Source organism: Trypanosoma cruzi, genomic scaffold (genome assembly GCF_000209065.1).
Source record: "Trypanosoma cruzi strain CL Brener 1047053516401 genomic scaffold, whole genome shotgun sequence".
NCBI lineage: Eukaryota > Euglenozoa > Kinetoplastea > Trypanosomatida > Trypanosomatidae > Trypanosoma > Trypanosoma cruzi.
In genome coordinates, this window is record NW_001849347.1 from 26,092 (window position 1) to 49,002 (window position 22,911).

Below are 22,911 nucleotides of genomic sequence, written 5' to 3' on the forward strand. Positions count from 1 at the left end.
ATTTGCGTGAGTGCTGGAGAAGCTGCAAAGAGAAGCACAGGGAGGCACATCAACACAGCAAGAGGCACAGCTGGATGGCAGCAATACATGCGGTACGGCACAACCTCAACAATCACGCACGGTGGCAGCACACGCCCATCCAGAGAAAAGAAAAGAAAAACACGGCGGCAGGGTGTGGCTGTGTGTGTGTGTGGCGCTGCGGGTGTCTGCCCGCCCTGGCCGCAAAGAAAACAAAACAAGAGGGAAGAAATGTGTGCTCCGCCCCACAGGCCCTCGTCGCACGCCCACACGTCACGGCTCCCTCAGCGCGCCGTTCGTCGCGGCCCCTCCTCATGCGTGCAGCAGGCGAGGCGCACAGGGCCGTCGTCATGAGCGTGTCGGTGGGTGTGCGAGTGGAGCAGTTGGGCGGAAACACACGGCACCCCTCGCAGGAAGAGTGCAGAAGAAACAATTAAAAGAGGGAAGAGTAGAAAAGAAAAAACGTCCATAGTGATTGCCCCAAAAGCAAAAAAGAAAGAAATGAAGAAATTGAGAAATAAAAAACAAAAAGGAAAAACGCACAACCAAAAAAAAAACGCAAAAAAAGTTTAAAATTACGCTCATAAAACAAAAATAAAAAAACAAAAAGAAAGTAGCAAACAGGAAATTAAATTTAAAATAAGCAAAAACTGAGGAAAAATTATTTGAAAGGGAAAGAATTAGTTCTTGGACGCAATTCGGTGCTGGGGAGGTCGCAAGTGTCCTACGCGGCAGCCAGTCACCCCTCACACAGCCGCAAACCCCCACAGTCCCAACAGCAGAAGGAGCAGCGGCAGCGCCCTGCTCCCACGCACAGTACACGCATCGCTGTTATTCCCCTGCGACGAATTTCCGAGACTACTGCTGAGTGCCGCAGACTTTACTTCCCCGGCCTGTGGATGGATTCCCTCCTCTCCCTGCGCATCCGTTCCTTCCGTCGTCTCCCCATCCTCACCAGAGCTCATGCTCACCTCAGGAGTTTGGGGTGATCCATCTCCCTGCACCGTTTCTCCACTCCCTGTCACCACCGTTGGGTCGGCGTCAGACGAGGAAGAGACATCCACATTTTTGTTTCCACTGGGAGAGGTTCCAGATGTCTGCTGGTTTACGGGCTCCTTTCCTGAAGAAGTCGCGGCGGTAGAAGTCGCTGGTGTGGATGCGCCGCCAGCACGCGCACCATTGCTCCCCTTCGGCTGTTCCTGCTCCGACGGCAGTTGCCCGGCAGAATTACTTCGAGACACGGTTCCTTCCACAGGTAATCCACTTACCGCTGGTGAACGAGGAGGTGTCGCCGATTTCTTCGGATCTTCCAGCTTTGGAATAGTAATTGTATTTTTGGCAAGCCCTGCAATCTCATCGTCATCCAAAGGACGGTTGTACAGCAGGACATTCGTCACAGTCACAGACAAGCCTTCTTGGCCCTTTGTGCTGCCTCCATCCCCTCCAATGAAGAAGTGTGAGATCCCTTTAGAATTCGTAGTTTTTAGTGAGCACGTTTCGTGCTCCACACGCTTACCATCGACGTACGCGGAGCCCTGGGTGCCGTTCTGCAGCACAATGGCCACTTGGTGTGTTTTCCCTGGCTCCCAAGGGCTGCTGTGGTCCTTTTTCTGTCCACCACCGCACAACACTGCCCGCTTCTTTCCGCTGTCGTACGACAGTCCCAGGAGAACAGTCTTATCATCGCCATTCATCGTCGCACCCATCAATGGAATGGGGGTATCTCCCTCCTTCAGCACACCGTCGATGGACACCGTCGCCACAAGAGTGAAGTTGTGGTTCGCAAAGTGGTACAGCTGATTCTCCCCCTGCCTGCCAACAGGCCACTCCGCCCACGCACCCTGGAACGTCACTCCATCTGAAGACTCTGTTACTTTTGTTGTCCCACCAGTTACTGTGGCGTTCACTCCGAGGTACTCGTCCCTCCATTTGCCATCAGAGAAGTTGCCGGACAAAAAGCCAACCAGCCCATCCGTGATCTTACCAGTAGCGCTGCAGGCAGTGTAAGGTGAGGGAGCCTGCACAGCACCCTCAGAAGGGCACAGCTCGGAGACACGTTCGTCCACTTCCTTCCAGGTCGCCAGCACATCCTTCACACGCTGCAGCTGCTCGGTCAGACGCACAGAGACCATACCGGGCGATGGTTTTTCTTTCTCATCGCCCTTCCTCTCGTACAGTGCAATCAACTCCTCATTATTATCATCTCCACTTCCAGCACTTTTGTACAACAGGGCGCTGGCGGCAACGTCATCGTCCTTCCCGGATACCGACCCAATATCAACAATGTGCGTATTGTCCGTCAGCCAAAGATGGAGTTCGCCCTTTTCCACATTTTCTTTGGGATACACCGGCAGAGTAACGAGCATCACATTTTTCTGCTCATCTCCAACACCGTCAAGAGTCATTGTGGTGAGCCCGTTCCCAACGGCCTTCGCTTCTCCGTCCTGTTTGCTGCCCCACACGCGCGAGAGTGTCCCGAGTGCCTCCGTCCACGACTCCCCCTTGTCACCGGACTCGTACACCCTGCGGCGGCCATCACCACACGCAGTCATCATCAAGAGTTTGTCCTTCTCCCACTTCACGACGGAGGGATAACTGCAGCCACCGTCAGACATCCCCTTCGACAGCGTCCAACTCTCTGCATCCTTTAATATAATCAGCGACACGGTTTTTTCATCCTTTCCGTTGTCATCCTTATCCTTCTTGCCTTCCACTGGGAACACAAGCGTACCGTCCTCCATCTTAACACCCGATCCACCGCCGCCAATCAGTCCTGTCAAGGATGAAAGTTGTTCGCCCAAAGGTGTCTTCGGCACAGCGTTGGTATCTTTCCAGTCAATTTGTTTGTTACTTTCTTCACCACTGACTGTCCCTTTCACCAGCAATAGTCCCCAGTCACCTGCACCACTCTCCTGACCACCATTACGGCTGTATTTCCCAACAAGCATGTAAATATCGCTTCCATTCACAACTGCTGTTGGTCGACTCACATCTACTTTTTTCGCCTCTGGAGAAGTGCCTTCCTCCAGAAATTGTGTTTTCTCCCTGGCATCCTTCAGCACTTCCTTCGGTTCGTTACCTGCTGTGTTCGTGATAACTTGGGATGCAATGCCAGTAAAGGTGTTGTCTCCACCCTCACCATTCTTGCACTGCGCCTCGGCAACGGCAAATACGTCACTCCCCACTTTCAAAAGGCCGGGAGCACCCAACGACTCCACAGTTACATCACCTTCACTGATGCCCTTCCATTCAAACTTCGGATCAGACGACGGCTCCACAGCAGCTTGCGTAGCTCCACAGGTGGCGCAGAAAATCATCACGACGAGGAGGAGCAACACCGCGGAAGCAAACACACGCCGGGACATGTTGGGTCTCTGCCGCTCACTCTCTCCTCCTCCCCTCCTCCTTCCGCTGGATCCGGTCACGCGGCGACGGTTGTGTGTACGGGGTGTCTCCACTGCAGCAACACGTGAGAGCATACAAATATGTGTGTGTGGGCGGTGTGTGTGCTGTTGGTCCTTTCAGTGCCTTCAAATTTCACAGTGGCGATTAGCGATTGTTTTCCTTCATGAGTAATTGAAAAGTGAAGAAAAACAAGCAAATAACAAAATGAAGCACAACAGTAAGCACTGTCACCCATCCACACTGTGAGTGGCATCATCCCCGCCGCAGTCACTCCCAACAACAACAACTCACGCACGCAGACACACGGAACAGCAGAAGGGAGAACAGTGCACCTGGAACACACAGCGACTGCCACCACCAGCAGGAGGAGTCACGGCGGGCGCTTCTGCCACGCGTCAGCACACACCGAGCGGCGACTGCCCACACACAAAACAACCAGCGGGATGCAAAAGAGCAAGACAGTCCTTCGCGAAGCCCACGCGCTCTCGCCAGTCATTTTACTGTTGTCCCTTCCAGCGCAAATCACCCACACAGGCAAGGAATCCCTGACCAAAGTATACACAGCATGGGAGATACACATTGGCACGTGCAGCAGCTGGACGAGAAGCAATCCGCACTTGTCCCAGGCACCCTAAGCCACACCACCCAATCGACTGCACGCCAGCAACGTGTCAAAAAATAAATCGCAGGCTCCCGTCCTCCCTCCTCGCAAGGGACGTCGCAGCCAGAATCCTGTGCGTGCATCCATTCTCAGCTATCACGCCGCTCTACAGAGTATGCATAATGGCGTGTGTGTGTGTGCATGTGTTTTTGCCAGTGGATATGCCTGCAGAGCAGCTGTGCGGCACAAGGGTTCAAAGAAGGCAATGGAAGAAAGAGGAAGATAGCACACACACAAATTACTCATATCAACACACACACACACACGCAGCCGCGGAATGGGTGCTCTCAACCACAAAATCAAAAAGGAAAACAAAACAAAAAGCCGCAGCGTGGGACGACCAGCGCACACACACTCTCATTACTCCCGTAAAGCAAAACACACACACAGAGGGAGAGAGAGAGGTCGCCCACTCAATGCAATAAAACAAAACAGAAACAGTTACGGTGCTCCGCCCATGCAGCCAGGCAGGACGGCAGCGGTGCGTGTCGTGCAAAAGAGAGCACCAACGGGCCTGCATGGGTGTGAATGCATATATACAATGGGCACATTATGTGTGTGCTTCGTGGGGTGAGGTGAGGGCGAGAGTCCATGCAAGGGGACACACACACACAGAGAGAGAAGGACGAGTGTGTGTGCGGGCGGTGCATGGCTCTCTCACACTCACTCTCACGCGGCCACCACCGCAGCAGCAACAACAAGAAGAAGCAAAAGAGGGGAGGTGTGGGAGACCGCGGTGCTGCTGTCACTGTTGCCAGATGCCACCGTGACACTTTTTATATCCGCGAATTGGACCGGTGTTTCCTTCGTATTATTATATTTATTTTCATCCCGCCTTTCTTCCGTCCCTGACACATCGGAATCCGGTGTATTGTTCGGAATATCTTCTCCAGTGCTTCTGTCTGCTTCGTTATTTGCATTATCGCTGGCAACGAGGGTTGTTGCTGTGGTTGATTCGGCTCTACCGCTGGATGCTTCATTCTGATCTGTGTCTACGGTGGTGGCGATATCCTCTTCTGCCAAATCTTTGTTTGGCTTCATGCTCACTGAGTCTTCCTCTGGCTGCGGCACCGGCGCCTTATCTGCATTGGGGAGTGGTCCTTCCACTGGCGGTGATGGTGTTAGATCTGTTGCTTTCGCTGGCAAATCCCCCGGTGATGCTCCCTCTGGTGACTTTGTTGCAGTGGTCTTAGTCGTCTTGGCAAGGCCTTCGGCGCTCTCAATTGTTTCTTCTGCCGGCTGTCTCGTGCGACTTTGTGATACTGTCGTACCGCCCTCACCGGTCCCCAGAACTGTTTGCTCTTTTGTACTAGGCTCCAAGCCCTCTCTATCTTGATTCCCTAGCAAACCATCTGCCGGACTTGTATCTGAAGTCTCTGGCGCTGTCATATCAATCCTATCTTTTTTCTGTAACGCATCAGCCGCATCTGCTCTCCTTCCGCCACCTTTTCTCGGTACCAAACCGGACACCTCACCTGACGACATTGATTGACCGATCACAGTCATTGGTGCCCCTCGCGCAGTGGACAACGTAATTGGTGGCAGCGGCTCAGTGACCCCGGGTGATCCTCCTGGTACCTGAGACGGTGAATAGGTTCCGCTTACAATATCTTCAACCTGAGCCGTCTCAGACTATGACGCGCACACGGACGGGCAGAAGCACAGGGCAAGCACCAACAGGGCGCACAGCAGACGGCACGTCATCATCGTGAGTGTGGTCGTTCAGTGGTGTGGAGCTTATCTGCACAGTGAGGGACATGGAGAGCAACAGGGGAGACGAGAGGTGCGGCAGACACACACAGAGGGCACACCACATGAGGAGAGGGCAGCAGCCAGGCATGCACCGTACGCCGCACACCACGCACGACACACACTCCAATCCACGGCAGCAGGCACACACACACGCAGCCCTGCCGCAGCACCAACACACACAGATGGAAGAGGGAGAAGCAAACAGGAGCGGCACACAAGGCTTCACCGCACGCACATGCGGCGAGAGCGGTCCGTCGTGTCGGCACCCCTCACGGAGGGCACACACACAAGAAGGTGCAGCGCACACAGCAACACAAAAGCAAAGTAGCAATACAAAAGAAGATCCCGGCACACCACGCGGATTGTTGGTCCACGGGAAGTGCAGCCAATATTCACCACAAAGAAGATTGTTATCTTGTTTTGGTTGTATGCTGCTACAATAACGAGTGAGTAGCGCAAGGGCCGTCCGTACAAAAGTGGCAAGTATTCCGTCGCAAACGGCAGTCGTGGACACTGGGTCAGTCACAAACAGTCGCAGTCCATATTCTCAATGACAGGGCATTCCCGCAGTGGATGAGGCGGAGTCTCCCGTGGTCCGTCGGGGATCAGCAGCCCGTGGCGTCCGTGATGAGGCGGTGGCGGAAGAGCCTGGTCCATCTCGAGTGCCCGCGTTTGTGCTTCCTGCGTGTCTTGCCTGCTGGCATGCTTGGCAACTTCGGAGGCGACCTGCGCGCGAGGCGCCTGTTAAGAAGACGGTGGCGCCATTGTGGCATCCGCATGGGAGGCCCTCGCAAACTATTATAACGCCAGGCTGAGCACGTCCGGCATGTGCCCTCATACTGTGGACGGACAAGCGCACTCTGCCGCAGATTGGGCAGGAGGACGTCAATCCGCCGCTCGCTGGTCGACAAGGGGTTGCGGCGCTCACGTCGGGAAGAGGTTCCGGCGGAGGCAGAGGCGGGCCGGTCACCGCAGTGAGGGAGGGACGGCGCCACCGACACAGAGGGTTCCTTGTGATCCGCAGGGCGCGTGCAGGCCTGTCGAAGAGTGGGCAGGAGTCGCATCGCGCCTGTGCGCAGTGCCGCCACTCGGGAACCGATGTCCGGGTCAACACCAGGAACAGAGTCCTCGCCACACCGACAGGCGCCTGTCACGCGGTGTGCGCGCCCTCCTTTTCCTCCTGGGCATCCTTCCATTATAACCTCTTGACGGCGGCAAGGAAGCCCACGTGCCAGGCATTCACGCAGTCATGCGGGAGGAATCGTGCAATCGTGGCTTGTTTGTCAGCGGCCTCACTGCGTGGAATACCGCAGTGTGAGGGGAAAATATAAAATCCACAGGGTGACCCCGCGTCACCAGGGAAAGCAGCATAATCCAAATTTACTCAGTAACGCGGTCTCGCACGGTCGGTGGGCAACGCGGGGTGCCTCCATTGCCGAGAGGGAGTCCGTTTCCTCCAGCATTCGCGTGGGCGATTGGGATGCTCCCAGACAAGGAGGTATGAGATGTCTAAAAACATTTTCGATCGCAAGGCAGCCTGCCCTATATGAGCATGCGAGGCTGCCAGCTGCTGCACGATGTACCTCCACAGGGAGATCATTTGTCGTGGTGGAGTCATACAATAGCGCAGCGGATCGGGATGCGAGTGCAGCGAGAGACGAAGGACCGTCCATCCACAAATCAAAATCACAATCCCCCAAAGAGGAGTGAGTAGAATAGAAAGCCGTGCGCCCGACATCGTCAGAGGCGTCTTTGGCAAACAGTGGCTGATAAAATCTCACGCTGTTGCAGCTCACAGTATCCCAGGGAAAAATTCGATGTTGGGCAAGAGGCGCGAATGTGGTTGTGGGGTGTCCCAATAATGTCACAGACGCGTAGCAATCCATTAATAGCAGCATCTCTCGGAGGCGGATCGATGTCGCTGCCTTTCCCATGCATGGACGAAGGCATAGGTTGCGAGTAGATAAGGGAACGCAAATCCTCGTGATCATGGAGGCGTATATAGCGTTCGTATTGTGTGAGTGCACGACGCCAGAGTACCTTCCGGAGCGGAAGAATATTGGCTTCCAAATAGACAGATGTGTCTTCCGTAGAGGCGCTCAGGCCAAGAATGTTTTGCTACCGTCGCGGTACCGTACTTCCATATTATGGAGGTGAGTGGGGGCGAGTCACGGGACAATTGCCTCGCCACTATGAAACAGCACACTATGAACGCATCCAATCAAAAAGGATCGCATGGTGTGATGGGACGCGCCCGCCTCTGCGACCAGACGCAGCTGATAGCGGCGTGGCATGGTCCTCTTTGCAGCGGTGGAAGCATGCGCAACAGAATTAAGAAGTTGATCGAACTTGTTGCCCAGCAAGCGCACTGGGCGTGGCTGAATACGCAGGTTCCCGCTAACAAGATGGAGATCGACCATGTCCTCGTCAGACCGTGTGTGTGTGTGTGAAGAGATGTGGAATAGAGCAGCTTCGCTCTTAGCGACGTTGATTTTTAGGCTGTGCTCGGCAGCCCATGTGACAACAAGAGACAAGAGCGGTCGCATTGCCGCAGCACAGGCATGGATGTCCATAGCTGAGGCAACAAGTGTGTGTTCGTCAGCGTACATGAATGCGGAGGCAGAATAGATGCTGTCCAGGCGGCGCAGCAGATCATCCACACAGTAAAGGAAGAGTTGGGGTCGCGGGACGCCGCCTTGCGGTGCTCCAGCTGAGGCGAGTTGTTTCCGGGAGTGCTGTTCACGAGTGCATACCCTAACATAGCGGCCCCGCAGGTAGTTGTGCAGCCAGCGTTTGGTTCGAGGCCAAGGCGCGGAAGTCTGTCAAGCATGCAGAATAAATTCCCATGGTCAGTGGTGTCGAACGCAGTCGGAAAATCAATCGAGACCACAAGCGATGGCGACGAGGGCGTCGTGTGGGGGCGTCGTCTCCAGGGCGCTCATGCTCCACAATGCCAAACTCATTCAATCCACGAGTAATGTGTCGATAACAAGTGCCACCACGTCCGACGTAGAACGCGGAGGTGCAAATCCGAAATTGACGTGGGTGGTGCGGCAATAACGCTGACAGACGGCGGTGAATCATTCCTTCGGCTAACTTTAGTAAAACAGAGAGCAGCGTGATAGGTCTGTAACTCTCTGGGCGGCATGGATCCTTCCCAGGCTTGGAATAGGAATAGCATCTCCCATTTTCCAGGAGCCAGGGAGGCTGCCGTTTGCGAAGGAGTTGTGGATCATCGTTCCAAGAGTGCCACGCGCAACGGGCCCGAGACGGTGCAGGAATTCATTCAACATGTCGTCGGGACCAGGGGCTGAGCCAAGCAAAGAGTCACGGATGGTCACGTCAAGTTCATACGGTGGGAAAGGCCGATCCATTTCCCAGCCACCAGGAACCAAAGGAGTGCAGCGAGCAGCAGCAGCAGTACAAGGCGGTATGGCACGTGAAACCGCACAAAATGACGGACATGCAGATTTGCCTGTTGCCGAGGCAGGGCGCATACGCGGCCAAGTTCAGTGCGGAGCACAACCGATTCCAGAGGATGAGGGTGCGGCGCCACCACGCCGTGAAGATATCGCCACCTCGGGCTGGGTGAGGCTCCAAGTCTTTTCGCGCGGGCTTCCAGAAGCACAGCGGAGCAACGGCGTAAGGCTTGATTTCGTTCCTCCCTTTTTCGGGTACATTCGGCTCAAAATAGGCTGTCTCCAGGTGAGGCAATGTGTGTGCTTCGTGTGCTGCCTCGGCGGCGGACTCGGCCTGTTCCATTTCGTGTGTCCATATCTTTTTGGAGCTGTCACAGCTGCCGCGCGGGATGTGGCGCTCAGCTGCTCGTAAGATGCCTCCGCGAGGATCCAACCATGTGGACGCGGTGGCAAGGAGGGTTTCACACAACGATGTAAAACCAGGCCAACCCGCTTTACGCAGGGCAAAGGTGGCTTTCTTCCGTCAAGGCAGCGTGTTTGCTAGTCGTGGAGTCCCATCGTCCATCTCTACCAGGTAAGATATTCAGCAGTGGTCCGAGTCCATGTAAGGGGCGAATGTCCAGTGGGAGATGCGTAGGGCGCAATACGCAGTCACGTCAGGGGACGAGGCATTACGATGTGTGATCCGTGTTGCCTGTGTCGGGTAATTTGCCTGCCCAAAATCCATATCAATTAGAACAGCAGCGAAATTATCGCCTCCAGTCCTTGATGGTGTATATGACTGTCCCAGAGTTCACGATGCAAATTCAGGTCACCCGCGATAATCTCTTCGGGCACAAGCGACAAACGATATTGATAAATGCGGATTATTGACCAATTGCTGTGGGAGGGTTGTAGAGACTCGCCACGCAAATGCTGCGACAGCCCGGCGGAAATACACGGACAGCAATGGTCTCCAGGAGGTCAGTGCCAGGGAGCGACAGGCGCTCGCACGGTGGAGAGTGGCGCACCAGAATGGCAACGCCACCACCGCGCCCAGTGAGGCCCGAAGGCAGTCATTATGACCACATAATTTCGTCGCCACGTCACCACGGTTACTTATTTCCTGCAGAAGAACGATGTCAGGTGGACGCTGCTCCAATCGCGCAGCAAATGCAATATTTTTCACGGACGAGAGGCCTGCAATGTTAAGCCGCCAAATATTGATGAAGCCATCCTCCTCGGTGGCAGGGTTCTTGTGAACGTCACCGCCACGGGTGACATCAACGGAGTGACCGCTGCGAAACGGTCGTGCAGTTCTGTCCGACAGTCTGCAGGCAGACCGCCTCACCTCCCCACACCGGGCATGGCGTGGAACCCTCTCGGGGAATGAAGTCACCTTGGTCTCCGTCGTGCTCGCAGCAACGCCCTGCTGCGGAGTTCCTATACGCAACCAAAGCCCCAACACCGCGACAAGGCGCAACATCATCGCTGGGGACCGTGGATACTAGCAACGGATGGCGGTGTTGGCATTCCCACGTCAGCCGGGGTTGGCATACTGCTCTCATCCCTGCATTCCTCGGAGATAATAGAGAAGGTCAGTACCAACGGCGGCACACGCCCATGCAGCCGCACGACGGAATCCCGTGCACTGCTCCCGGCCATGGAAAGGCTGAGTGTCCATCGTATCCAGCACAAGCAAGAACCCTGCTTGTGGTTACAGACAGTCAGTCTCTTCTAGCCGCCGTCACCAAGGGCCCGCACAGCCATACCCACTGGACGGAGGATCCGATCTGGCAGCGTCTCTTGTCACTGACGCCTGCCGGCCGGTCCGTGCACCTGCAGTTTTGCTACGAACATCGCGGAGTACACGTTAACGAGCCTGCAGATCATGCGACGCAGACCACGGCAACCGGGCAACACACGGAGCATGGAATCGCACGCATACGGCACACGGACCTGCTGACATGCATTAACACCCAGCTCACCAACAAGTGGCGTAGTACCATGCATCAGGACACCCACCACTACCTGCTTGGCGGCGCCAGGCCATCAGATCCAGGCGGCAAGCACCTGATCACTCAGGAAGCCCTCGACCAACAGGAACGGATACACACTGCACGGGAAGGGTGCGGGGAATCCGAGCTCTGGGGTCGCCTGTACTGGACTGTGAGAAACTGCACGAACCAACACCGTTTCCGCAACATCTCACCGGAACACTCCGATTTCATGCGCTCCAACGACGATCCCACCGCACCGGGACGGACGCTGTTCCCCCGACGATAAGGGAGGCCGACACACCGCCTGTGGAGAGACGGCCCTCCACACAGCGTCGGAAGAAGAAATGCCCGCACTGTGACGCCACACTGGTGGGACACACGAACCACATCGGTCACTGTCGGTGCTTTCATCCGGAACGCCCTCCACCGCTTCCCGACCTCCACCGCGATTGCTGCGACACAGTCCTCCCCACACAAAAAAAGCACCGCACAGCACAGAAATCGCTGCGCACAGAACCCAGACGCTGATCGGCACCGCAGCAGCAGTGCCAGGAGGCAATCACTGCTACCGCAGGATCAACCAGCCTCCACAAGCGCAACAATTAGCCCGCAGAAAACACTGCGCCATCTGCTTCCGGAATGTACAGACGCTCTGGCTGTGCGCCAACGGCTGGGCATCAAGAAGGGCCTTCGCACCGAAAGCTTCTCCCAATGGCAGCTGCCTCATAGCAGGAAACTCATGTCGCTGCTCGACCACCTCCTCGGCACCCTGATGACATCGTGTGGCTAGACATGTCGGTAAGAGCAGGGAAAAATAATAATAATGAGCATTCCCGCCACTATAGAGACGCGGTGCATCTTGCGATCCCGCTGGCGGCTCTCCTCTTCCACCGCTGTTTTTGCGCAAGAGGTCACCACAGTCATTTTTGTGGTTTGGTCGGCCTCGTGTTGTGCTCCGGGTTCTCCTCCTTCATCGCCCTGCGGTGCTTCCTTCGCCGTCCCTGGCACCTGTGACTGTCCCGTGACGGTTTGTTCCGAAGCCCGACTGCCCTGGGAGGTCCTCCCGCCACCAGCATGCACTCCACCCGCTGCCTGCTGAGATGCGTCGGAGCGTGGGGATGTTGTGCCTGCAGATTGCCCTCCGCCCAAAGACTCCGGTCCACTTGCACGCATCCGAGCAGCAGACACGCTGCCAGTGCCGGACGGATTGCAAGTGCCACTTCGCAGTGGGTCGCTTCTGGATTGGTCCTGCCTCGTCGGTGCAGTGAGTGCTCCTCCCGAGGTGGGATTGGGGTCCTCACCCTCAATGCTTCCTCCACCCTCCTCGTCTTCCTGATTGCTATTGCCCTCAGAGTTCACATTCCCCCTTCGTCCAGAGCCACCGGCCACAGGTCCACCTTCCGCAGCCATCACACCCCGCGCGTGCCCAGCAGCCACTGCGCCATCACCCGCGGGCAGCACACGCACCCCGTCGCATCAGCCCTCACTCACACGCACGAGCAGCTGCACATCACTGCAGGAGCCAACAGGACGCAGAGCACACGGCCAGTCATCATCACAAACAGTGGAGTCGCCTAACGCTGCGGAGCCAACCTGCGATACCACGAAAAAACAAAGGGAGACACAGCCGCTACACCACGCACAGCCACCGCACGGCAACAAACAGCAGCACCCCAGCAGCAGCAGCGTACACATCACGAGACAGATGGAATCAGTAAGATTGCAGAGCTCGCACACCGCACCGCAAACCACAAGTTTAAAAAGCAATAAAAACAATAATAAAAAACAGAAATTAAACAGAAACCAAAAAAGAAAAACAAACCCAGGGCTCCAGTGCGCATGCTTATGAGTGTGTCCGCGATGCGTTCAACGTGACGGATGCGGGGCGCAACGCGGAGCACACAGCACGGCAGCAGAAGCAAGTGAAGCAAAACACGATCATTATTTCCTCTTATTTTATACAGTGAACCAAAACACACGCGCACAAATCCCCGCGGTTGAGTGCTGGCACGCACAGCCCGCACACACCTCTTCAGCCCAGAGTGGTGTACGCCAGCGCGGATGCGGCGAGCACCAGCGGGGCACACACCCACGCAGAGCTGCTGAGGCTGCCGTCCATTTCGCGAAGACGTGACGGTGCGCGGGTGGTCGTCGTAGTTGGCGCCTCTGTAGTCGTAGTGCTTGGTGCCTGTGTTGTGGTCGTCGTGGTGGTCGTCGTGGTTGGTGATTTTGTTGTGGCCGTCGTGGTCGTCTCGTAAGAATCTTCGGCGTTATTAACTTCTTTGTCCGTAGGTGCACCGGTGCCAATTTCAGATCCTTTATTACCCTTCGCATTCTCTGTCAGTGATGTATTTGACACGTTATTTACTTTTGGTCCCGGAACGACCAAACCTGATGCCTCTGGCTCATTTTTGTCCGTATTCGGCTCATTGGCTGAATCATCAGCAGCATTACCGTCCACTGGTAGTCTTCCTGTTTGAGAGGGCGCTGGACCGGCGACGTTTCCATTAGGTGCAGTCGCCCTAGATTCAGCTGAGGTAGGCGACAAATTGGGGTCTTTTGCATTACCTTGGCCTTCAGAGGGCTCCTGAGTGTCTCCCGCGTGCACGGACGGGCAGCAGCACAGGGCGAGCACCAACAGGGCGCACAGCACACGGCACGTCATCATCGTGAGTGTGGTCGTTCAGTGGTGTGAAGCTGATCTGCACAGTGAGGGACATGGAGAGCAGCAGGGGAGACGAGAGGTGCGGCAGACACACACAGAGGGCACACCACATGAGGAGAGGGCAGCAGCCAGGCATGCACCGTACGCCGCACACCACGCACGACACACACTCCAATCCACGGCAGCAGGCACACACACACACAGCCCTGCCGCAACAACAACACACAGATGGAAGAGGGAGAAGCAAACAGGAGCGGCACACAAGGCTCCACCGCATGCACGTGCGGCGAGAGCGGTCCGTCGTGTCGGCACCCCTCACGGAGGGTGCGCACACACACAAGAAGGTGCAGCGCACACAGCAACACAACAGCAAAGTAACAATACAAAAAGAAGATCCCCGCACACCACGCGGATTGTTGGTCCACGGGAAGTGCAGCCAATATTCACCACGAGCAGTTCATTTGCAGTAGGCCTTCGTCCACATTCGGCGCACTCAATTTAATGCAGGCACAGTCACCACAACTGCGGCCGTACACGTAACAACAACAAGAAGCAAAAGAGGGGAGGTGGTGTGGGAAACAGCATCGATGCTGTCACTGTCGCCAGGCGCCGCTGGGTTATTCGTTTTGTCTGTGGCTGTAGAAGATGTTGTTTCCTTCTCGCTGCCATCCTCTCGTTCATGTTGGTGTTCTCCCTCCGGCACAGCGGCATGAGATGCGGAACCACCGTTCAAAATCTCCGCATTGCCCGCGTCAGCGTCATTGGCGGCAGCAGCAGCATCCGCAAGAGAAGATGGTGAAGTTGTCTCAGCCTGACCCTCAGTTATTGCATTCTGCCTTGCATCCGCTGTTGGTTCGGTGCCTTTTCTGCAGATCTTCTGTTGGCTTCATGGTCGCTGGAACTTCCGTTGAGGATGGCAGTGCGCTGTGTGGTGGTGATTTCGGTGGCGGTTCTGATGGGTCTGCTGGCGCCTCTTATTCTGCTGCTGTTGGCGGCAATTCCTCCCATGCTTCTTTTTTCTTCGGTGCTGCCTCCTCTGCACCTCCTTTTGCCGGCGGTTTTGGCTGTCGCAGGGGCATTGGCCGTGCTTCTCCCTGTTCTGCTGCACCGGTCGTAAACGATCGATAATTTCCAGAGAGCGACTTTGAAGCAGACTCTGTGCCCGGATGTCCAGGGGAACGACTGGTGCTTGAAGCAGACAGTCATTCAGGTGCTTCAGCTGCAGGTGCGTGCTCTGCATTGTGCGCGCTGCCAGTCGAACATTGCGGATTTCTTTTTGCTCCTTTCACCACATCCCCTGGTCCTCCCGAGCCCATTCTGGCACTCCCTGTACCACGGACACACTCTGCTCAGCGTCAGTCGCTGTTTGAGGCTGCGGTGTTTGCTCTTGACTGTCGCCGTTCGATGCGCCCCGTGTGAGACCCGAGCTGGGTGCAGCCGCATGCTCTGCTGAGTCCTCGGACGGCTGCGTCGCATGTGCTGTTTGTCCTTCTGCTGGCGCTGGTGCTGGAGTTCTCCGTGCGCTCTCCCCCGTCCTGAGCACGTGTGGCCCTTCTCGTTCCTGTTGTGCCCACTCGCTCTGAATATTTGTAACTGACGCGCCGCCTTTCTTTCCATCCCTCTCTTCCACGGTGAGAGTTGCCGACCCCGCAGAAAATTGTGGCGGTTGGGAGCACACACTCGACATTGACGGCTCTTCGCCGCAGCATGCTGAGCCTGCCTCCTCCCTTTCTCCTGCCTCACTTCCACCAGCGGGAGGATCGTCTTGGACGCCGGAGACAACTGCGGGCTGCTGCTTGGGCCAACACCACCACCAGCACCCGAGACAGGAGTACTGCTGGCAGCGTCTGTATCGGCAGCAGAAGAAGATGAAGCCATTGGTGCAGCCCCACTGCCGCTGAGCTTCAGTCCCGCTCCCTGCATCACCGACCGGTGGTTGTCCTGCATCACTGTTAAGCGTTCCGCTTGCACCAACGCCGCCGTCCTCACCGGCCGGTACCGCCGCAGCTACTCCCCGTAAGGCAGCACTCGACACGCAGTCCCTCCTCGCAAACACCACTTCGCCATCCATTCCCCTTGCAAGTCCCGCGTCGTCCATTCCACCATCAGCACAGTAGCACACAGGCCACGCATCACCACCGACGACACCGCATCACAGCACGCAGAGGACACACACCAGCAGCACACGGCCAGTCAACATCATCGCCATCACTCCTGTCACTTGCGTGTGGCCTTCAGCACAAACTAACTCCCCGTCAACGCAGAGCAAAAGCAAAAGGAGAGACAAGCCAAGAACCGTCCCATCCATCAATGAGAGTCACGCACCACAACAACAATTGGGTGGGCATGGTTCAACAACAATCAAAAAAAGAAGTGCTCCTCGCCAGTGCCCTGTTCCTCACACTCCCACAGTCACTGTTACTGTTATTCCCTCTCCTCAGTCCCTCACAGGCACGCCACGCCCACTTCAACACGCGCCCCTCCAGCACACGCAGTCCGTCATGCGCTCCCACTGCGCCGCAACGTACGACACCTCCTCCCTCAGTCAAACAGCTCCGTGTCCTCCACGTCCCTCACAATCGTCGGCATGCCCCAGCCGCACAACACCCACAGCGCCACAGTGTCGTGCCGCCTCTCCTCCCCAATCATGAACGCAACACCCAACGTGTACTCGCGCACGTGCTCCATGCGCTGCAACCACAGGCCGATCAGGTTGGCCGTCATGAACTGCATCTTGTCGTCCTCCGTGTACTTGGAGCAGACCCTCACATCCTCTCAATCCACGGCCTGGTGCTGCGAGAGGCTGCCGAGAGGCGCCACGTGTGTGGAAGAAGCAAATGTGGGGAAACAACGGCCACCCTCACTCCCTCACACATCTCCACTTCCCTCCACTGTCCCACACAAAAGGGCGGTGTCATGGGGAAGAGATGCCCGCCGCACAGCACATGCACGAGGGCACACGCGGAAGCAATGCCATCCACTTCGCACCGCAAGATACTGCCATGCGCTCAGCACACACACGGCGGCAACGAGAGCGACGGGGTGCATCCAATTACATACCGCACAGCCATTTACTTCTCTCCGCACGGCTAGTGGCGTCCCACACTCACAGCGAGGCACGGCGCACACCATCTTCTCCCTCCGAGGGCACTCAGGAGGCCGGCGCCCAGTCACCCTCGTGCCATCGCAATGGGTAGCACAAACAACCGTCGTCGCAAACCATCGGCGCCTCTAGCAGAAAAGAAGAAAAATATATGAGGGCAGTTCAGAAACACAGCCAGCAGAGGGACACCCAACGACACACGGAGGCACACAGTGACAGTGGACACGGCACGGACAAAAAGAAGTCCGCAGGGATTTTTTAAAAAAGAAATCAAAATGAATCAGTAGGACTTCCATTTCGTGTGCCATGCAGCACAAGACGATCACGTGCGTATAAATATTACCTGCACAAGTAAAAAATGTAATGAAAAAAGAAAAAAATCTTATTACTCCCAGCCCACACAACATCCCTCACATTTCACGCGGCATCCGGCCTCTTCTTCCAATCCCCGTTCCTGCAGTCCGTGGGAAGCACAGCAGCGGAGCCGGCACCGCGTGTGGGCAACAGCAAAAAACAAACACACAAGAGAGAAAACACGTCGCCCATTCCAGTGCACATCAACCAAACATTAATGAGAAGAAAAAAGGGCACTTATTGCTCCAGTGGGAAAGCATCAAAAAGAACATTACAAAGAAGAAAAAAAGATTTAAAAAGCGATCCGTAAATCATTAAAAAAAGGAGAAGAAAAAGTGACATAAAAACCGCAAAGTACGCGGCAAATATTCCCCGTGGGGAGTCACAATTCCACCCTCTTTCGCTCGAAGGACTACCACAACCCCACACAACCCCAGCAGCAGCAGCAACGCCAGAGACGCGCACACACGCGCAGTGCGGCCGCCAGTTGAATCGCGTGGTATCAACTCCACGTCGTCAAACAGGGCGAGGCGGCCGTCTGGACTCACGCCGCTCCAGATCGCGAAAGGTCACATTTCTTGATGCCGTTTTGGTGTTCCGGGGACGTTGTGACCATTCATTCCTCCCGCAATTTTCCCAGGAACGTGCTCGCCGCTGCCGTCAACGGTCTCACTCTTACGGGCATCCTTCGAGCCCACTGCCTTCCTCAACGCGGAGGCGGGCGCAGTCTTCGTCACGAATGCATTCAGATCCATTTCTATGTCCCGACTCATGGCAATGCTAGGCTTACCCTTGGGTGGTGTTGGAGCCACGTTTTCTTTCGGATCGGTTGCAATGCGAAGCTTTTTCATAGACGTGTTTGTCGCCGTGTTGGATGCGGGACTCCGATCGACGGTGTTGGGTCCGTCAGCCGCCGCAGACTGTCGCCAATCCTCGTTCTGACGTGACGGCTCAGCATTAACTTGCGGCGCAGTTGTCTTGCCGGATTTTGTGTCATCCTTCCCTTCACGGGGTGGCGGCAACTGACAGATGCTCGTCCGGTCAGCATCGCTGCTCCGTGCAGGCGGATAGATGGTTCCATCGGGGAAAATTGACGCCGCCACAATTCATAAGGGCCGGCATATTTATTTGTCGTCACATTCATCGTGAAGGCAACGGTGGCCCCTTCCTCTTCCGTTGCACAGCTGACAACACAGTTGCTACATGTGTGCACCGCATTGACCACATGGCACACAGCACCCAGCTCACCATTCCTGCTATGCATGCGCACATCAAAGCCACTGAAAGTGTAATTCTCATGCTGAGCCTCAGCAGCGGCAGGAGAACACTTCGTCCACGCCACACACACACGCGATAGCTCAGGCTGCCGTCACTCTGAGCACACGACACATCCACCGGCACAACCACCGCATCCGCATCACCAGATACATCTCCAGCACTCCCAGCAGCCGTCACGCACACGGAGCGAGCACCCACCACGCCAGGCAGAAGCGGAAGCAAACCCTCATCCTTCCATGACGCGGCACAAAAACCTACAAACATCCCGCCCTCAATGGGGCACGGAGCCCAACTCAACGCAGTCACACGCGGTGCACCACACCCGCAGAAAAGGAGACTCGGGCTGCGCACACCCTCTCCTCCCTTCATTCTCATGGCCACGGAGGAAGACAACAGCCGCCACACGCAACTGCCAGCATGCACTGCAAAAGGAGCATCCAAATCCACTGCAATGTGCATCTTGTGTGTGTGTGCCTGCAGAAACACAAAGCAAAGAAGAAAAGAGGGAGCGGAGTATGCGGAGAGACGCACAAAAATGTACAGCGGAGATGCATGGCGGAAACAACAGGAAAAAGACCGCTCAAACTCATGACTGTACTGCAGCCCAGGCAGTGGCAACCCACACAAGATTTATCCAAAATAAAAAAACACGTCCCCCTTCGTCCTATACAAACCCCATCACACAAAATAATTATAAATAAAAGAACAAGAAGTCGTCCATTACTGTTCCACACAAATTTAAAAGACAGCCGGCTGCCATGTGGTCACACCAAACTGTCTGCGTACATTTTGTCCGAAAATAAAATTAAAAGATATTTAAATGTCTTTCAACCGTCCGACCCTCCGTGTGTCCGCACATCGTTTATATTTCATGGGGTCATCTGCGTGTTGCTGCTCCCCTCAGCCCTCCCATCGGCGCGTGAGTGCGGCCCGCAGAGCACAGTCACTCGTGTGTGTGTGGACTGAGAGAAGCACGCAGACATGACGGCAGTCGCGTCACCCCATCGGGAGAGTGAGCGCAGCAAAAGAAAAAAAAATCATCGGAGAGAAAAAAGAAATGCTCACGAGGCCGACACCGAAGGGACTGCCGGCGCAAGAAATTTACACAAAAGCAAAAATAAAAAAAAACACGGCGGCAGGGTGTGGCTGTGTGTGTGTGTGGCGCTGCGGGTGTCTGCCAGCCCTGGCCGCAACGAAAACAAAACAAGAGCGGAAGCAATGTGTGCTCCGCCCCACAGGCCCTCGTCGCACGCCCACACGTCACGGCTCCCTCAGCGCGCCGTTCGTCGCGGCCCCTCCTCATGCGTGCAGCAGGCGAGGCGCACAGGGCCGTCGTCATGAGCGTGTCGGTGGTGTGCGAGTGGGGCAGTTGGGCGGAAACACACGGCACCCCTCGCAGGAGGAGTGCAGCAACAAACAATTAAAGAGGGAAGAGTAGAAAAGAAAACACGTCCATAATGACTGCCCCAAAAGGCAAAAGAAAGAAGGAAGGGAGTAAAAAATTAAAACAACAAAACAGAAATATAAAAAACGAAAACATAAAGAAAAAACGCAAAAAAAAAGTTTAAAATTACGCACACAAAATAAAAAGAAACAAAAACAAAAAGAAAGTAGCAAACAGAAAATTAAATTTAAAATAAGCAAAAAATGAGGAAAATATTTGAAGGGAATGAATTAGTTCTTGGACACAATTCGGTGCTGGGGAGGTCGCGAGTGTCCCACGCAGCAGCCAGTCACGCCTCACGCAGCCGCAAACACCCACAGTCCCAATAACAGAAGGAGCAGCGGCAGCAGTCCGCTCTCACGCACAGTGCCGGCATCGCTGTTATTCCCCTGCGACGAATTTCCCAGACTACTGCTGAGGGCCGTAGCATTTACTTCTCCGTTCTGCGGATGGATCTGCTCCTGCGCATCCGTTCCTCCTGCCGTCTCCCCATCCGCACCAGAGCTCACGCTCACATCAGCTGTCAATGCGGGTCCATCGTGCCCCTCGCCTTTAGCGGCAAGAAAGTTTGTATCGGCGGCGGCGGCGGTATTACCCACGGAAGGTGTGTGCGGTCCATCCCCCTGTATCGTATCTGCACTCCCCTCCCCCAACGTCGGGTTACCGCTAGACGAGGGAGAGACATCCACATCTGCATTTCCGTCAGGAGGCTTTCCTGGCGCGAGTTGGTTCACAGATTGCCCACTTCCTGAGGAAGTCGTTGAAGCGGACACTGCTGATGGGGATGCACTGCCACCGCCCACACCCTCACCTCCATTCAAAGGTTCCTGTCCCGCCTGCGGTGTTCTGCCAGGAGAAGACACCACGATTTCCTGCGCATTTGGGTCCTTCGGAGGCGTAATCGGGGGTTTAATTGCATTAAAGGCAGTAATCTCACTGTCATCCAAAGGACGGTTGTACAGCTGGACGTTCCTCACAGTCACAGACACGCCTCCTTGACCCTCTGTGTTGCCTCCACCCCCTCCAATGAAGAAGTGGGAGATCTCTTTAGAATTCGTATTCTCCACTTTACATGGCTCACCCACACGCCTACCATCGACGTACGCGGAGCCCTGAGTGCCGTTCTGCAGCACAATGGCCACTTGGTGCGTTTTCTCTTGCCCCTCAATGTGGTTTTGCACCTCCGTCGGTTTTTCACCGCACAGCACCTGCCACTTTTTCTCTTTGTTGTTGTACGACAGTCCCAGGAGTACTGGATTCTCTGCATCACTCATCTTCACACCCATCACTGGAATAGGGCCCTCCTTCGTCGGCTCACCGTCGATGGACACCGTCGCCACAAGAGTGAAGTTGTAGTTCGCAAAGCGGTACAGCTGATTCTCCCCCTGTCTGCCAACAGGCCACTCCGCCCACGCTCCCTGGAACGTCACGCCATCGGAAGACTCTGCAGTCTCTGCTACCCCTGCTGACGCTCCTTCTTCCGCTCCCTTCTTCACTGTGGCGTTCACCCCGAGGTACTCGTCCTTCCATGTTTCATCAGAGAAGTTGCCGGACAAAAAGCCAACCAGCCCATCCGTGATCTTAGTGTTTTTGAAGGCAGTGTCAGTTGAGGGACCCTTCAGAGCACCCTCAGAAGGGCACAGCTTGGAGACACGTTCGTCCACTTCCTTCCAGGTCGCCAGCACATCCTTCACCCGCTGCAGCTGCTCGGTCAGACGCACAGAGACCATACCGGGCGATGGTTTTTCTTTCTCATCGCCCTTCCTCTCGTACAGTGCAATCAACTCCTCATTATTATCATCTCCACTTGTAACACTTTTGTACAGCAGGGCGCTGGCGGCAACGTCATCGTCCTTCCCGGATACCGACCCAATATCAACAATGTGCGTATTGTCCGTCAGCCAAAGATGGAGTTCGCCCTTTTTGTTTTCATTTTGTGTTTCTTTGGCATACACCGGCAGAGCAACGAGCATCACTTCCTTATTATCATCATTGCCAAAAGTCACTGTGGTGAACCCGCTCCCAACGGCCTTCTCTTCTCTCTTGTGTTTGTTGCCCCACACACGCGAGAGTGTCCCGAGTGCCTCCGTCCACGACTCCCCCTTGTCGCCGGACTCGTACACCCTGCGGCGGCCATCACCACACGCAGTCATCATCATGAGCTTGTCCTTCCACTCCACCACGGAGGGATCACTGCAGCCATCGGCAGACATCCCCTTCGACAGCGTCCAACTCTCAATGTTCCTCGAAGTATCCAAAGTGTACAGGAGCAGCGAAACGGTAGTTGTCTTTCCATCCTCTTCTGCACCGTCCTTCTTCGTGCCTTCCACTGGAAAAACAAGCGTACCGTCCTTCGTCTTAACACCCGATCCGCCGCCTCCAATCAGTCGTGTCAAGGATTCGTGTTTGTCGCCCATATTGCACTGTAGACCGTCCGCCTCCTTCCACCGGATTTTTTTTTCAGTGTCATCTCCTTCAGTACTGACGTTCCCTTTCACCAGCAAAAGTCCCAATTGAGCTGCACCACTCTCCCGAGCATCAGCACCACCTTTACGGCTGTATTTCCCAACAAGCATGTAAATATCACCTCCATCCACAACTGCTGTCGGTCGGCTCACATCTACTCTCTTGCTTGTGGAAGTGCTTTTCTCCAGAACTTGTATCACTCTGGCATTCTTAAGTACTTCCTCCGGTGTGTTATCGTCTTTTATCGTGAGAAGTTGGGATGCAACGCCAGTAAAGACGTTGTTTTCATCCTTCTTCTTGCACTGCGCCTCGGCAACGGCAAATACGTCACTCCCCACTTTCAAAAGGGCCGGGAATTCCTAACGAC

The 22,911-nt window shown here is 55.4% G+C and overlaps 3 protein-coding genes and 4 pseudogenes across 3 annotated transcripts, besides 8 other annotated features; all 7 read right to left on the minus strand.

Annotated features, from left to right (window-relative positions):
* Positions 1-20,048: part of a sequence feature (areas not merged during assembly with more than two copies in the genome that could not be assigned to a particular haplotype) that runs on past the window's edge.
* Positions 501-679: a sequence feature (A-rich).
* Tc00.1047053506279.140 (trans-sialidase, putative) lies at positions 765-3,497 on the minus strand (the record flags this gene model as incomplete). The annotated part of the gene is made up of 1 exon (XM_811914.1): positions 765-3,497. The coding sequence occupies one exon, from the start codon at positions 3,495-3,497 to the stop codon at positions 765-767; it is 2,733 nt and encodes a 910-aa protein (XP_817007.1).
* On the minus strand, positions 4,754-5,791 carry Tc00.1047053506279.160 (annotated as a pseudogene).
* Positions 8,014-10,292: a mobile genetic element.
* Positions 10,721-12,049: a mobile genetic element.
* On the minus strand, positions 12,021-12,644 carry Tc00.1047053506279.179 (uncharacterized protein; the record flags this gene model as incomplete). The annotated part of the gene is made up of 1 exon (XM_811916.1): positions 12,021-12,644. The coding sequence occupies one exon, from the start codon at positions 12,642-12,644 to the stop codon at positions 12,021-12,023; it is 624 nt and encodes a 207-aa protein (XP_817009.1).
* Positions 13,000-13,055: a sequence feature (A-rich).
* On the minus strand, positions 13,267-13,902 carry Tc00.1047053506279.200 (mucin TcMUCII, putative; the record flags this gene model as incomplete). The annotated part of the gene is made up of 1 exon (XM_811915.1): positions 13,267-13,902. One exon carries the CDS (start codon positions 13,900-13,902, stop codon positions 13,267-13,269), a length of 636 nt encoding a protein of 211 aa, XP_817008.1.
* Positions 13,379-13,490: a microsatellite.
* On the minus strand, positions 14,393-16,102 carry Tc00.1047053506279.220 (annotated as a pseudogene).
* Tc00.1047053506279.235 lies at positions 16,328-16,657 on the minus strand (annotated as a pseudogene).
* Positions 20,049-22,911: a sequence feature (heterozygous, non-Esmeraldo-like haplotype).
* Positions 20,103-20,282: a sequence feature (A-rich).
* Positions 20,375-22,911, minus strand: Tc00.1047053506279.250 (annotated as a pseudogene; the record flags this gene model as incomplete).